Source organism: Pelecanus crispus, chromosome Z (genome assembly GCF_030463565.1).
Source record: "Pelecanus crispus isolate bPelCri1 chromosome Z, bPelCri1.pri, whole genome shotgun sequence".
In the NCBI taxonomy this organism is placed as follows: Eukaryota; Metazoa; Chordata; class Aves; order Pelecaniformes; family Pelecanidae; genus Pelecanus; species Pelecanus crispus.
The window spans coordinates 20,584,933-20,601,966 of NC_134676.1; the positions used below are offsets into that span (position 1 = coordinate 20,584,933).

The 17,034-nt window shown below is 37.9% G+C and overlaps 1 protein-coding gene across 1 annotated transcript in view; it reads left to right on the forward strand.

The window, feature by feature from the left end:
* MTREX (Mtr4 exosome RNA helicase) overlaps nt 1–17,034 on the forward strand; it is a 49,516-nt gene that overhangs the window by 22,389 nt on the left and 10,093 nt on the right. The window contains exons 16-20 of the mRNA XM_075725928.1: nt 7,039–7,189; nt 9,139–9,311; nt 9,603–9,671; nt 15,644–15,772; nt 16,918–17,028. Coding sequence (XP_075582043.1) covers nt 7,039–7,189; nt 9,139–9,311; nt 9,603–9,671; nt 15,644–15,772; nt 16,918–17,028 — 633 coding nt within the window. The remainder of the gene's footprint in view (nt 1–7,038; nt 7,190–9,138; nt 9,312–9,602; nt 9,672–15,643; nt 15,773–16,917; nt 17,029–17,034) is intronic.

Sequence of the window (17,034 nt, forward strand, 5' to 3'; positions counted from 1 at the left end):
CAAAATTATTCTCTCAAATGTATTATATAAACACGGTTCTAGAGCGATCAGACCAGCTTAGATCCAAAAGAATCATTGCACAGTATGGTGTTGAACACATGTTAAATTACCTTTCCCCCTGCTGTCCATTTGTGTTCTGTGCAGAGCATTTCATGTAGCAATGCTACATGGTTTGGGGAGGGCCAATTTTTAAATTTTTAAGTTAGGGTATGATATTTGTGTTGTATATAGTATTTGTACTTTTAAATATTTGCTTGAGAGTTTTAAGTATTGCTTTGTTAAATTGGGAAACTTTGGTACAAGTGTGTAGGGTTTTTTGTATATTTTTCTGTGTTCAGTTTAGAAACAAGATGAAAGACTTAGGGGAAGAACAGAACTTGGAGTTACCAGCCTGAGATAAAACTAAGGATAATTATGATGGTAGGAGCTACTGTATTAGAGAGGGTAAACGAAAAGTTCAGTCATTCAGAACTAACTTCAGACAGTGGTAGTGACATGCAAGAGAAATCAAGATACGTTTTTTTCCTTTTAAGTCTCTTATTACAACTGGAGCATTTGTGGAACCCAAGCCTGACGTATTTTCATGGGCAAAGCCTGCTGAAGCAGTCTTTTGCCACCCACAGTGGCTTCTGTTTTTGTTGGTGCAACTGGTTTTGGGGCAAAGCAGTGAGCCGGATTGGTAATAAATTTGTGCTTAAAATAGCTGCTTACATTGTCTGATAAAAATAACCCAGCAGAAGGGGTTTATCAGTTTTGCAGTCATGCTGATGTAGCTCAGGATGATCCTGTTGTCAGTATAACACCACAGTCTTTTTTGGTATTTCTGAGAGAGAGGTGGTAATTCATGTGGTAACTATATCATCGATATGTGGAAAAAATGTGTGCTGTTAATTAATATTTCACTAAAGGTATTTCCTACAGATGTATCAAGCAGTCACTTGCATTTTTATTTAATGAGGTTTTTCATAGAAGCTGATAATGGTGACTGTCACAGACAGCTAAGTGTACTTGTTTCTACTTCATGAGGGAAAAAAGCGAGAGACCTTTTAAATATTGTCAATGTGTTCTGTTCTTTGCTCTTTTTGCAAAGTGGTTCTGTTTCCTTTTTGGAAACTCCTTCATTCAGCTTATTTCTGGAAACACCGATAAGCAAAGGAAACTGTCAGTGGATCAAATGGCATAAAATATGTCTTGTAGTGTATCTGATTTGTGTCATTATGAAAGATAGTTTATTGTTGCTTTGCAAGTTGCCTCTTTCATCTTTGTTAGCTCATACTGTCACTGTGAGTTAGGTTCAGACAGTATTTGCCATCTTATGTTCTCTGTGAAAGCTTTGTACATGTTTTCTGTGAAAGGCTGGAGAGCAAGGAAGTTACGTGCAGTAGTTGTTCCTCTCTCTGCATGGGAACAGTTTTGAAAAAGTAAATATTTTTCTCCCGCTATAAGAGAGAACAGAGAGAGAGTAACCCTTACCAAATGTACGTCTTGCTCAACACCACGTGCCATAATGCAGCAGTGACAGCTCTCACATCTCTGGTTAGACAAGGCTTCCAAGTTTTAACAATAATTAAAAAAAAAAAAAAGTGGAAAAAACCCTGTGACTATCAATTCCAGACACTAATCTTCTTCTTCCCCAATCTTTAGATCTTTCTAGTTTATGTGGGCAAGAAATGGTAGGACCAGAAGTGCTGAATGCTCTGTCGGATGATTTGATTGTGTTAAGAAGAGACTCTGTTCTGAAATTGTTGGCAGTTAAACAGGGCACAGTGCATAGCGATAGTTCTTGACTCTGTAGTGAATTGTTTATAGTCATGTTCTTGATTTTTAACATTTATCAGCTTGAACCAATCATTCTTTTGCAACCCAAATCTTCAAAAACTTGATAGGGTGCTACAGGTGAGTAGGCTTAAATTTTTTCAAGAAGTGAAGTGCTTGCAAGTGCATGAAGTAGTTCATTAACTTATGAGAACTTCAGTTGATATATCCAGGCTCTTCTCATGTATGCAGGCAATTCTCATCTAGAGGGATAAAAAAGCTTGCAAAATCGTTCTTTTTTTTTTTTTTTTTTTTTTAAATATTCAGAAATAAATCTGCTGCTGCTGTCTGTTGAAGATTTGGGGTGGGGGGACTGCCCTCTTTGAAGGGGTGAGGAGGAGGATTACTTGCAGAAAGGAGGCCCGAGAACTGGGATGGTAGTTCTCCAACAACAGTAAAGTCATGGGCGCAGTGTGTGTTTGAAAGTGACTTCTTGATGCCTGTTCAAGGCAGTCTTTTCACATCAACTTTTGTTGCAGCTCTGATCAGTTAGGTTTTTGCCCGATCTTCTGCATGAGTGGTTGGTGGTTCTTCCTTTCTATAATATGGAGCTTTTACTCTGGAGATAAGGGAGAGGCTTCCTCAGAGACTGAGAGCTTGAGGCAGATGATGCATACCCTACCTTGTCGAAGAGAAGGTTGATGAGTTGTGACAGGAGGACCTATGGTAGAGGGTGAGCTAAATGTCATGCACATACTTCACAATGTTTTTAAGAAAGAAAGAAAGAAAAGTAATCAATCTGAGAGCCGGTGGCACAGGGCTTGGGCAGAGAAAGGGATTGCAAGAGGAGCAAACCATCATGAAGAAAATGTAAGTTAAACTGATTTGCCTCATTATATCTTAGCAGAAAGCAAAATCCAGGATAGTTGAACACTTTATACTGTATACTGTAGGCTGTTTGAGAGCAAGTAAGGAAAGGAAGGCCCACTTTTTCCATTTTCCTGTCAGTAATATATCCCATCTTCCCTCCCCTGCTGTTCTTCCCTTCCCTCCACCATATGTGTCCAACAAGTGTCTTTAGGTAACCACTAATTGCCTCTTCAATGATCATGCCAATCTTTATAATTTGCCAGAAAAGGCTGATTGTGTACTCATGTTTTGTGTGTACTTAGTATAGAAGAACAACTGTATTTTGCTATAAGGTTTCCTAGTGTAGCTGCAAAATCCATATGTTGCTACTAGGTAAATGAAGCAAGGACATCCAGGTGATTGCTGCCTGCTAGATGTGAGTCTGTTGATAGCCCAGGGTAGTCAGTAGAGACTAATGCATGCTGCAGAATTCACTGGCTGTGATGAAGGTGTAATACAATAAAGCTACTATAGTTATATTTAATTTGGAGGAGTAACAGTTCCAGTTTTCAGAAAAAATAAGCTGCTCAGAACTTTGATTTCGAAAATGTAATACTGCCTAGAGAACAACACGGAGAAAAAAGGAATTTCTGAAACTTGGAGAAGGATGTATTTATGAGATGAGGGAACAGGAACAATTCAGTTTTTGCCAAAAGGGGATTCGTGTTTTAACTGCTTTGTCTTAATAGAATGATCTTATTTTCAAATTGTAAAATGCTGATCATGTGTTTAAAATAAAAAGTGCCACATCAGCAACTGGCTCAAATGCTGCCTTTCAAATAAGTCTGCTTTATATAATCTTCAAAATAGCTGGGTTTTTTAGTTTGTTCTTGAATCACTCCTTCTTCACAGTTGAACTGTGCTGATTTTAAAAAGGCATTTAAAGTGAATCTGTAGGAATTGTTTGGTCTTTGTTGGCATGTTCTGTGCTTATATTATAGTTGTATAAAGTTCATTGTTTTCTTACTTCATGATAGCATTTAAGTGAGAGTGTGACACGTGGTTTTATTCTTTCAAATAGTTGATAATCTTGCAAGCACACAGCTAAGTTATGCCTTAAAGCTATGTAACATTGTCAGGAATGGAAAGAGGGATTCATAGTGTGATCGGAGCGGTCACAGCAGGATTTTGCCAGATCTCTGCTGGTCTGTAGTTACACTGGTGGCTGTAGGCAGCGGGTGGGTGTATTCCAGCTGCTTTAGTTGATGCCTGGCTACAGCAGTTGATGTTGCTGTAGGAAAGAATCTGACCCACTGTTAGCTGACACTAGCGTAATTGCTGTGCTGTTCTTCAGTAAATGCCATTCTTTAAATGGCATTCTCTGTTGTAGAGAAGCAAGCTTTTTAGGGAGTGGTAATTTCTTTTTCCTAGAATAACTGATATATTTAGAAAAAATAGACAAGAGCTTGGCTACATAATCCTTTTATCAGGTCTGAGGAAAAAGCTGTGTTATATGTTGGTTGGCATCAGCAACAGAAGTTCTCTCATCTTTCTTTGGTGTATCAGACCAGAGACATCTGTAGAAACTTGAGCTTTCCTCTGCACACTGCAGCTCAGCTGTTGATGTTGTACTTATTGACACATTTCTGTTAGAAACCTATTTGTGGTAATTTCAGAACTCGTGGTGTTAGTTTAAATACTCATTTTGTGATCTAATTTAAGAGGTATTTCTGTTCTGTGGTGCATCACTTGAGGTGAAAACCTGTGTATTTATGATCTCACAGATACAAACTAGAATGACTGAATGAGTCTCTGGCCATAGAAAGCAAAACATTAGGCTATATGATTTATCTTAAACTTGTTCTACATGTATTCATGTTTGTCCTTTCTGAGTATAAACATATGCTGAAGGCTTCTCTGTAGCAGCTGGATTTTCTTCCGAGATGAAATAATCATGCAGTGAGTAGGATTCTGGCAGTTGTAACGTAGTCTCATATGGCTCTATATTTCACATAAAGCAAACGGGATTACAGTATTCTTAAATATCCTACATGTGAAGGAGTCTCAGATTCAAACTGTCTGTTACTAGATCTGGCATCAGTGTGTCAATGGATGTAGTATCAGAATTCCTGCTGGTACATATAAAATTGACAGAAAAATGTGTATATTGTGGTAATGTCATTTAAAATCCATTAGACTTAACTTCATCTAGGAGAGCACTTGATCTGAATTTCAGCATTTGCATATATAAACTAATCATCAGTTGTTTTTTTAATAGCCTATGCTTTTTTTATTATGTATGATGAGGGAATATCTCTGCTAGATACCTTACTGTATAGCAAAAGGCAAAGAAATTAGTTGCAAGAGGATACATTATAATTGGTTTTAGGTAAAGCAAATCTTGAACTTAAAGTGCAGAGGAGCATGTTTCCCAGTGTCAGCCCTCTCTGAGCTTCTAAAATGTCTGATAGAATATGTTGAACTTTCAGCAACGATGTTGTTGCATGAAAAATATGTCTTGAAACATCCTCATTTTCTTGTTCTCTGTTTTAGTTGTTATTGATTTAAAATGTTTAATCATGACTGAATTTACTCATACGCCTTATTGAAATGACACTTGTTTAGTAAATCTCTTTCATTTCATGCATAGGTCACTCTTTAATGAGCAGTAAATACTAAACCGTTGCAAATAGTTGCATTTCATCTTCTTAAATATACTTTCAGATTAAATTTCACTTGCCATTTTAGTCCTCATCATGCAACTCTGTGGGTTGCTGGTGTCTTCAGTGATCTAGTAGCATTTTTAGCAGACCTCGCTATTTTTCTCTTTATGCCTTTTCTAGATTTCTTGTAAGTCCAGACCTCTGAGTCTCCACTGTGAAATTTTGTTTCGAAAAAATACCAGATTGCACTGTTTTTCTGTTAGTAATTCACACAAGTTTGGTTTTCTTAAATCCCTTAAAAGATTTAATTACATTAGTTTGGGGGTAGGGAGTGTGTTGTCATAAGCTTTTCAGGAACCAAGGAGAAATGATAATCCATGTACTTGTTAACACCTTCAAAGAGCTCTGAAAGATTTGTGGGATCTAACTTGGTTTTATATAAAGTCTATTTATGCTGCTGTTCTGCTGTGTTCTATCCAGCTGTCTGTTGCTTCTGGTTTCCACTCCTTTTGTTGCACAGAAATTGTAATTTTCTGCTTCAAAACTCCTGGATTTCCCTTGGATCCTTTCTGAAGAACTGTCAGGCACCTGTTCCTTTGAGACCAGTGCTACTTTAGATGAAAGGTTATGCGCCGCAGGCAATTTCATACATCAGAAGTTTTGGGTCTTTGTCATCTGGTTGCAGTGACTTCTTATTTGGTTTATCAAGATGGTTGCCTGTGCTGGCACTTTAGTTAGAGGCAGTTTCTCAAGTTTGCACTTTACTTGGAGAGGCTGTAGTGTTAAGGTCTTCTAGATCTTCCTTGGACACTGTTTAACTGTTCCGTGTGTTCTTTGAGTAGCTGGTTGTTTTAATGTATATCAATTAAAAGTTTGCTGTTATGATAATGAGGGCTTCCACTTGGGTAAGAACGTAATAACAGCCATGGTGAATCAGGCCAAAGGTGCATCTACCTACTCCAGTACCCTTTTTTGACAGAGGACAGTAGTAGATGTTCTTAGAAAGTAAGAATGGGGAAAGAAGTTAGTGATGTGGTATTTTCCCATAATGCTTTCCCAACATCCTTTCTTCTTGGGTTATTCAGAATACATGTAAATACCACCTTGTAAAAAAAATTGAACTTCACAGAATCCCAGAATGGTTGAGGTTGTAAGGGACCTTTGGAAGTCATCTTGTCCAAGCCCCCTGCTCAAGCAGGGTCATCTAGAGCAGGCTGCCCAAGACCATGTCCAGATGTGGAGAGTCCACAACCTCTCTTGGGCAACCTGCAAAGTAAACTAATTTTATAATGAGACATTACTTAAGTTAAAGAAGTTGTAGACTACTTGTTTTTGAACAGACTTTCCAAGACACCTCTGTGATCAGTAAGTCTTAAGAAAAAAGGTGTGCAAATAAGTTTTTCCAGAGTGTTAAAATAATGGATTGCTTTAAATAGTTAAACAAGTATTCTTTTCAAGTTAAAATAATGGAATCCAAGTAATAGGTTTTAAGAAACATCTAAGTTTTTCACTTGAACTTCTCATTTCATTCAGATCTAATTTATAATATTGTAGTATCTAGATATGATGAGGCATACAAATACTGTTACATGTTCAGCATTATAAAATTGCTTAGGATTTGATGAGACACATGATCTAAATTCAGGACAAGTTGTGCTACTCATTGAAGCAGCTCCTCATTTAAAATACTGCATCATGATTTATTTGGTATGTTCTTATATGCTGCCATTAATATTTTTTTAACTGGACAGTGTTCTTGGATCTTTTTCAGGGTTCAGCTGATCCTTTAAACAGCGCATTCCACCTGACATACAACATGGTATTGAACTTGCTTCGAGTAGAGGAAATTAACCCTGAATACATGTTAGAAAAATCCTTCTATCAGTTCCAACATTACAGAACTATTCCAGAAATAGTAGAAAGTAAGTATTACTGTATGTTGTACTCACAAGAGTCAGTATAAAAGATGCTGCACTGTGAGGTTGGGTAGTTACACTTTATTACGTTTATGAGAGTTTATACCTGTGCAGTTCTTGTCTTCCCTGCCAACAGTTGCCACTGCACCATTTGCTGTTATGTTATAGTTTCAGGAAGAGTAATTTTCTCTTGTTCTTAGGACCTATACTGTCAATCTATGAAGCGAGCGTCCTCTCTGAGTCAGGCAAGAATGGTTGTCACATTGCTAAACTGTAGGACAGGAAAAAGGAAAAACAATTTAAAATTTCTTGCAGCTTGTTAGAGGTGCAGAGAAGAAAAGTGTTATTCCTTTTTGATATGCATAACTTAGCTAAAAGAAATGTAATTTTAGTATCTCATTACAATCTCTAAAAAGAACTGAGGCACACTGCATTCAGAGTAGTATAGGAAAAAATGTTCAATTAAAATACAAAGCAAAATTCAGAGAGGACTGAGATGTTATTTGCACTCCACTGAGTAACTAAATTTTGAGCCATGATCTTTAAATAGTGTGTTTTCATGAGCCAAAGTCAGTTTCCAAAGGTCTCAGCCAGTGTTTAAGAGTGAGGCCTCTTTCAAAACTTGACCCAGAAGAATCTTAAGAACATGAGAGGTAACTACTTCCTTTGCCACTGATGCATGAGCAGTTCATCTGTTCATTTGTTAATTGAATATTAAGAGAGAGAGAGAGTCTCTCTCTCTCTCTCTCTGTGTGTGACAGACTCTGTGTGTGTGTGTGTGACTCTGTGTGTGTGTGTGTAGCTTTGTGTGTGTGTGTGTGTGTGTAGCTTTGTGTGTGTGTAGCTTTGATAGACATGCAGGGGGCGGGGTTCGATTCCCTTTTCAGAGTGTCGGTTAGTTTGCAGGTGCGGTATTTAAGACAGTAGTATTTAAGACAGTAGTAGTCAAATATAGTATGTATTTCCTGAGAACCATCCTGTTCCAGTTGGCATGCCTAGATCTTCATTCTGGCATTCCTGTATTGCTCTTTAAATAGAGAAATGGAGCTGGAGAACATTTTTCATATTTCTTGGACATTTTTTGTTTAGGCACCATACTGGGTGTTAGAATTTTGTAATTGCTTCAGCTGCAATTAAAAACACACAAGAGAGAAATGGTTGTTTAGAGCAAGGAAGAAATTATGCCATGAGTATGCATTGCTAGCTTTTTTCTTTAAAAAGTTGGCACCTAAAAATAGGGAGCGCTTCCCTGAGCTGTCTCTCAAGTTCCAGTGAAGTGGGATTTCTGAGTCACCCATATGCATTCAAATAACATGCAAGAGTGTGAGTTAGTAGAGAGGAAGAGATCTTTATAATGTGCCCTTTGTTTATGTTTACTAGTAGTATTACCAGTGTGAGAGAATGAAGCATGTTGCTTATAATAAAAACTGATTTGCCTAAATAAGGTGTAAAAATGTTCGAGGAAGAAGATACTCATTTCCAACTGATGCAATCAGAGCCTAAAACAGGTTAGGAGGAACATCTTCTAACAACATCCTTCTTGTTGAAGACATGTTGTTAGAAGATGTCTTTGAGCAATCTTATTTTCATAGGAGGAGGTAGAAGAGCGCTGGTAGGCAATGAATACCCTCCTTCACTGCAAGTTTTTGTGGGACTTCTGTGCAACCATAAATCAGTGATTCCTGGACAATTGGTGGTCCAGCCTTCTGTGTTCTCTCAAGCTTGTTTATTGTTAAAAAAAAAATGGGGTTTTGTATTAATATTTAATTTCCTATAAATGAAATTTAGTGGACACATTTACAGATTTCTAGCTTTCCAGAGAATGGATTACTGTAAATAGAAAATGAATGCCAAAAATGGTGACAAAATACTAGTTAAGTAGATCTGGAAGTGAAACATTGATTTCTAAATCTGTGAAGTTATTAATTTCCATGGGATTTTACTTTTTATTACAGGAGTGAATAATTTGGAAGGACAGTACAACAAAATAGCAATTCCCAATGAAGAAAATGTGGTCATATACTACAAAATCCGACAGCAGCTTGCAAAACTGGGTAAAGAGATTGAAGAATATATTCACAAACCAAAGTATTGTTTGCCCTTTCTACAGCCAGGAAGATTGGTAAAGGTAATTTGATTTTTCTTTTGTTTTGTTTTTATTTCAGATCTCTACCTATCCGTGAAATCTGCAAGGTTCACTTGTGTCTGCCAATTTGCCATCTTGAAAAATGACATGAATCAGTTTTTACTTTCGTTATGTTTCTTTGTTAAACATTCAACAATGAATTAAAAGAGATAGTGTTTCCATGATGAATAATAGTCCATGACTGCTATTGTAAATATCAGAAATACAAAAAGATATGCTTGGTAGGATGTGATTATACATGGGTTATGTTATAACATCTTATAATATTTTCAGGTGAAGAACGAAGGTGATGACTTTGGATGGGGAGTGGTTGTTAATTTCTCTAAGAAATCCAATGTTAAGGTAAAATATACATTCTCTGCATTAGAAAAATATATACCTTACTGCTTTTTATGAAAATAAGATAAAACTGCTCTTTTCTTTCTAGTTTTCAAAGGCAAGAAAATTTTCCTCTCACCCCAAATTTACAAAAAGCTCAGGCCTTCCCGAAGTGAAAATGTAAAGAAAAAAACTATGGGTGGTGGGACAAACCCTGAGTCTTGTGTTAATTTTTTAACTTTTGGCATATTTATGGAGGAAATGCTTGCTTGTGTCTGAGATAAGTAGTTCAAAAGTGCACTTGGCACTACAAAGGTTTAGTTTCTGAGACATCCCCAGCAGCGCTACACTAAGCAGTTCATAGGAAAGATACTATGTTACCTACTCTCAGAAAATCTATAGAAGCTGTAGGTGAGGGTTGAGAGGGTGGGGAGACTGACATTTGTTTGTATGTAGAAGGTTATTTTAAACTGGGGAATTGTGTCTTGAGTCCTAAGCTAGTGCATGAGATACGGGATTGCTTGTCCTCTGAGGCATTGCTGTAGAGTTGAGGGTTGGGAAGTTACAATACAAAGAGAGCAAAACAACAGAAATGGATTCAGGGAAATGTGGAAGAAAATACAGAGGGCAGTGATGCAATAGAAGTGAGATTTGTTTTTCTTTCCAAAAATGCATTTTATAGTTGGTCTCCGCAATAACCCCAGTGATGACGTTTTGGTCTCCCTTTCAGAAATGTTTTGACAGGCTACTCTGCTGGCTAAATTAAAACCTAAGTTTAAAGTGTATTTTTCTGTGATAGCACTTTTGCTGTAATATTGGCAGGAGAGCATTGGCATTAATTACTAGGTCTAAATGAGAAGTTGTCTTTGTCAAGTTCCGGTGGCGCCTGTACATTGTGGCACCTTTTGGTGCTTCTCTAACGTATAATCATTAAAGAGGAAATGAGAAAAATGTGTGCATTCAGAACTTATTAAAAGAGATTTTGTTTTGGTTTTCCGTCTTCCTTTTGAAAGTCACATTTCTTTCTTTTTCAAGTTGGAAAACTGGACTGTTACTGCTATTGCTTAAACTTTTGCTTCTAGACTGCTTTTTTCATAGAGCCACGTGAACAGTAAAAAAGATTTCCCCCTCATCCCAGCCTTCTATGTAAAATCGCCAACTTCTGTGTCACTGGAGGCATTTCTTCTATCTGTGCCATATTTTATCCACATATGTATTTGCCTTCCCTATCTGGCCTGTCTCACAGTTGTATAAAGCCTTTAAGTTTGAATGTTAGCTTTGAAATTACTGTCTGTTCTGCAGGAGATGGCTCTGGCTCCAGCAGCACTTTTTTTCATTAAGTCATTCTAGCAGCTGGGTTGAATTTTTCCTTCTGAGTTCTGTGGAAAGAATGACAATAGGTACTGAAAATTATGGAACAGACTTAAAGCCATGTAACTTTTAAAATCAGTATGGAAAGACTAGTTTCTATGAGCAGAGGCAAAACAAATGACTTAAAGAAGCTGTTATTTACCTGTTTCAATGTGTCTATTCAATGCATTTTTGTCCTGGGATACAGATGTATTTCCCCATTACTGTTTAATGCAGTAGTGTACTTCGTTAGTATTGGAAATATATCACTATTATGCCATGTCTTTAAACCTTTATCCACTTCTAAGTTGTGACAGTTCTTTAGATTTGCTTTTAGAAATGGTGTTGAATTCATTCTATATTACTAGTTTTTCTTTAGTTGTAAATTTTTCTTCACTGTATCATAGTTCCTAATGAAGTCCTTTTTCTAGTGAGGAATACATGGAATTAAGATGGACATTTGGGGTTACAGTATGTCTGTGTTTCACTAAGTAATTCTCTTTGTTCATTGCAATGTGAAAGCAAAAGCATGAGTCATTGTCAGTTATGTTTATTTATATATATTTATAATTATATCTAGATGTTTTTGCAGCATAATTTTACGATGCATTGTTCCACAAAATCGTGAATGCAAATAGCACTTTGTTCTGAATTACAGTAGACAGAAGAATTTATTTCAAGCAGTGGTGCTTGCTATATGTTGTACAGTATAGTAGGCAGCAATAAAACAACCCCAGTATTTTTGAGTAAGAAATTTTATTTCCACTAGATTGTGCCAGCAGTATGCTAGTTTTATTGTTGTGCTGTTCATAGTCCATATTGTCATCTGATCCCTGATTCTAGACATCAAATTTTTGTGTGTTAACAGTTAGTGTTATTAAAATTCGAGATGCTGAACTTTGGTCTTCCTTATTTAGATGATTATAATCCTTGTATTTTAAACTCAAATTTACATACTTATCTGTTCACATTTATTTATAAAGTTTACTACATAAACATTGTTTTTAGTGCTGTGTCATGGTCATTGAATTTTCAGTGAGTCTGATGTTATTAATCTGGGAATCTGAATTGGTTATCTGTGCCATATTTCTTGATTTGCAGGTATGATCAGCTCTCTTACCTTGTTTTGTTTACAGGCATATGAAGTAATAGATGATTCAGGGCAAATCTAAAATCCTTGGAATATACAGGCAATATTCCTCCAGAGAAGGCAGAATTTTGTCCTTGAAGCATCTGAATTGGTGCTGCATTAATCAAAGGATCATTCAAACTTGATATGACAGAGATGTCTGTGACTAACAAATTTTTACAGGGTGTTCTAGCCTCCTTTTACTCTTGCATACAACAAAAATGGTAGTTCCTGTTCAAGGGTTTAGTACCTAAAATGTTGTAAGAAACCCATTGAAAGGAACAGTACACATTCAAAAAGCAGTTCTGGATTAAGTCATGTCTGGTCAGCATTGTGTAAAAGCCCTTGGTATATGTAAACTGATAGTGATATTAACAGCAAATGTTAGTGACATTAATACTTCGGCTTTATTAGTAGGTTTACAGTACAGTTACTGATAGAAGTATTTTTTTCCTCACAATTTTCTAGACTTCTCCAATTCTAGTATTTTCTGTAGCATATATATGCAGCTATGAGTTTAGTCTCTTCTTTGACGTAGTATCAACAAATGAGGAGAAGGCTGAGCATCTCAACAACTTTTTTGCCTCAGTCTTCACTGGCAGCCTCTCTCCTCACCCCAGCCAAATCGATTGACTACAAGATGGGGAGCAGGGGAATAAAGCTCCTCCCACTGTAAGGGAAGATGAGGCTCAAGACCATCTGAGGAACCTGAATGTACATAAGTCTGTGGGACCTGATAAGATGCATCCCAGAGTCCTGAGGGAATTGGCTGATGTAGTTGCCAAGCCATTCTCCATGATATTTGAAAAGTCATGGCAGTCAGGTGAAGTCCCTGCTGACTGGAAAGAGGGGAATGCTGTGCCCATTTTTAAAAAGGGAAGAAAGGAGGACCCTAGGAACTACCGACCTGTCAGCCTCACCTCTGTGCCTGGGAAGATCATGGCACAGATCCTCCTAGAAGCCATGCTCAAGCACATGGAGGACAGGGAGGTGATTCAAGACAGCCAGCATGGATTCACCAAGGGCAAGTCCTGCCTGACCAACCTAGTGGCTTTCTATGAAGGAGTGACTGCATCAGTGGACAAGGGAAAAGCAATAGATGTCATCTATCTGGACTTCTGTAAAGCCTTTGACACAGTCCCCCACAACATCTTTCTCTCTAGATTGGGGAGATACGGACTTGATGGGGTGGACTGTTCGGTGGATAAGGAGTTGGCTGGATGGTTGCATCCAGAGGGTAGTGGTCAACAGCTCAATGTCCAAATGGAGACTGCTGACAAGTGGAGTCCCTCAGGGGTCTATACTGGGACCAGTGCTGTTTAATATCTTCATCAGTGACACAGACAGTGGGATCGAGTGCACCCTCAGCAAGTCTGCAGATGACACCCAGCTGAGTGGTGCAGCTGACATGCCAGAAGGACGAGATGTCATCCAGAGGGACCTGGACAAGCTGGGTGGGCCTGTGTGAACCTCATGAGGTTCAACAAGGCCAAGTGCAAGGTCCTGCACCTGGGACGGGGCAACCCCTGATATCAATACAGCCTAGAGGATGAAGAGATTGAGAACAGCCCTGCGGAGAAGGACTTGGGGGTATTGGTGGATGAAAAGCTGGACATGAGACAACAATGTGCGCTTGCAGCCCAGAAAGCCAACCGTATCCTGGGCTGCATCAAAAGCAGCGTGGCCAGCAGGTCGAGGGAGGTGATTCTGCCCCTCTACTCTGCTCTGGTGAGACCCCACCTGGAGCACTGCATCCAGCTCTGGAGCCCTCAGCACAAGAAGGACATGGACCTGCTGGAGCGGGTCCAGAAGAGGGCCCCCCAAAATGATCCAGGGGCTGGAGCACCTCTCCTGTGAGGACAGGCTGAGAGAGTTGGGGTTGTTCAGCCTGGAGAAGAGAAGGGAGAAGGCTGCGGGGAGACCTTATTGTGGCCTTTCAGTACTTAAAGGGGGCCTATAGAAAAGATGGGCACAATCTTTTTAGCAAGGTTTGTTGTGACAGGACAAGGCGTAATAGTTTTAAACTAAAGTAGAGTAGATTTAGACTGGCTATAAGGAAGAAATTTTTTATGCTGAGGGTGGTGAAGCACTGGCACAGGTTGCCCAGAGAGGCAGTGGAGGCCCCATCCCTGGCAACATTCCGGGTCAGGTTGGACGGGGCTCTGAGCACCCTGATCTGGTTAAAGCTGTCCCTGCTCACTGCAGGGGGTTGGGCTGGATGACCTCTAAAGGTCCCTTCCAGCCCACAGCATTCTGTGATTCTGTGATGATTCTTCGTTCAAGTCAGCATTGTGCTTTCCATGGCTTTGGCTGGATACTGATTTGGTATATGTGGATATTATTTTAAAATTCTAATTCAGAGAACAGCAGTGATATGAGTCCTGTACATTGCTGTGAGTGCTTTCTGCAAATGTAGGATAGAATTCAGAGGAACAGTTTCTTCCCCAGCAAGTAATTGCATTTCTTGAAAAAATTACATACCTTGTAGAACAGGATAACCCTGTTTTTCTGTTCAGTTTACTGTGGCAGTTTCCCATAGTACTTCTGAGAATCTTTGAGAAATGCTAGCTGGCTCCACCCTACTTTGCATGCAGTGAAAGAAAATAGTATATTGTAGATTTGTAATGAAAAATACTGAACTGAGTTAACCTGGGATTTTGAAAAGACTGTTCTCTCTTTCTTTCTCTCGTATTTGGAAGCATAGAAACTTGCACATAGTATTTTAAAAGATGATGTCTGCCTTCAGCATTAGGCCTATAACTTAGTTCTATTTGAAGTCATAAAAATATTTGCTTATTATAGGAGTGTATTTGAGCAACCTCAGTGCATATTGATCCAGTCAAATAACTGACATCAGGTTTTTTTAAAGCAGTGTATAAGAAAGGTTATGGCTTTGTGAACAATAGTCTTTAACCACCATATCTGCATGTTTGTGGTCTTTAAATGAGTGTCAGATGTTACATGTGCAGTTTGGGGTGTATGAAGATGTGGCCTGCAAGATGCAGCTTCTTATTTGCTGCAGATACAAGCTCTTACGCTTTAAAGATTTTTCTGTGGTCTTTATTGTGGGGAAAAACTTGAACTTGAAAACCTGAAAATGAAAGCGATCCACCAGATTTTGTTTCTTTTTTTTTAAAAAAAAGCAAAGTTCAGTATTGCTAGCATGATGCAAATATTTTGCATTACAATTACAAAAGATGTTGGCTTACTTTGAAAGAGGTATGTCTAGAAGAAAAGGCAGAAGCATCTAAAGCTGCAAGTAGACTTTAGGCTACACTGGTGAGGGAAGATGGGGAAGGGGTAATTTTTTCAAGTGTTTTTTTCTGTGTGAGGGATCTTTCAATCAATACCGATACTGTAGTCTTTAGAATATACTGCATCACTGAGCTGATACTCTGTGAAGAGCAGTAACTCATTTCATACCTTTAATATTGAATAAAATCAAGCTTTTTCCTTCCATTCTTGCTGGTGTTTTAAAATAACTGTTATGGACCTGTTTTTTCTGTGCCCCTAACAGCCAAATTCTGGTGAACTGGACCCATTATATGTAGTTGAAGTGCTACTGCACTGCAGCAAAGAGAGTTTGAAAAATTCTGCTACTGAGGCTGCAAAGCCAGCCAGACCTGATGAGAAAGGAGAGATGCAGGTTTGTTACACGTTTATTCTCAATAGTTTCGTATAAACGTTCTCAAAGATTCTATTTCCAAAGCATTTGCAAACTGTGGTAAAAGAGGGATTGATGCATTAAGGAAGAGAAAGGAGCTGTACACCTAACTCTGCTTTCTTAAACAGTTGCTGATTTCACTGAAGAGGAAAGTTTCAGGTGTGAACAATATACTTGAGTGAATTTGTTACCATATATGAAGTGCTTTGAAACTTAGTTACTGTTGTGTTATAGATTTCAAATTAGTAGATGAAAGACAATAGCAGTAATGTAAACAAAGTTATGAAAATGACCTACATATGTGATAAAATCTGCAGATAAGCAAATGTCTGTAAGTTGTTTTTTTCTTGGAAACTTGTGCAGCATTTTGTGGGTAATGTGCATTTGCTCTACTAGATTTGAGAATTCAGTTAGAATTTTTATAATCCTTGAGTAATAAATTTTAGCAATGCTGCTGGCAGGTAGTTTTCTTAGCAGTATTTTCTGTCTCTGAGAAGAGAATTCTTTTTTTTATTTCTTTCTCTTTTTCAGACCCCTTCAGCTTTGCAAGGCTATCTCATTCTAAAATTAACTTGAAATTTTTAGTAAAAGCATTTGCATTATTTAAAATTTTCAATTTGAAACCCTATATCAAGACAAACAATTATAATTTTCAGAGACAGTTGTTTAATTTGTCCATGTTTTTTTTTCACAAAGTCCATTTAAAGCTTGAGTTACAATATTGATTCTTCATTATGTCTTCATGGTGTCAACACTTAGGAATGTGTATTTGCTGATCTGATGTTCTCTATTGTTAGCATTCCTAGTTAAGTATATGACGATTTGTCTGGTCTGAATCATAAGAGTTATTCCAGTAGACAATTGGCAATAGAAAAACTGGAAATTTTTTTTTCCCACTTGTAGCCTCTCTCCAGCGTCAACTGAATACAGAATTTTCCCATTTGGACAAACTTACTTTTCTTCTTTGTTAATACTTTATCTCATTACTCACATTTTTGTGCTTCCTGATATTCCTTCACCTGCTGCTGTGTCCTTGTGTACTCAGTTTTCCTTTTTAAAGTTTTGCTATGGAACAGTAATAATATCTTTTTTTACTGATTTATCAGTTACTGTACTCGTTTTCATAGGTTGTTCCTGTTTTGGTACATCTTCTCTCAGCTATCAGCAGTGTCCGACTTTACATACCGAAAGACCTGAGGCCTATTGACAACAGGCAAAGTGTGTTAAAATCTATACAAGTAAGT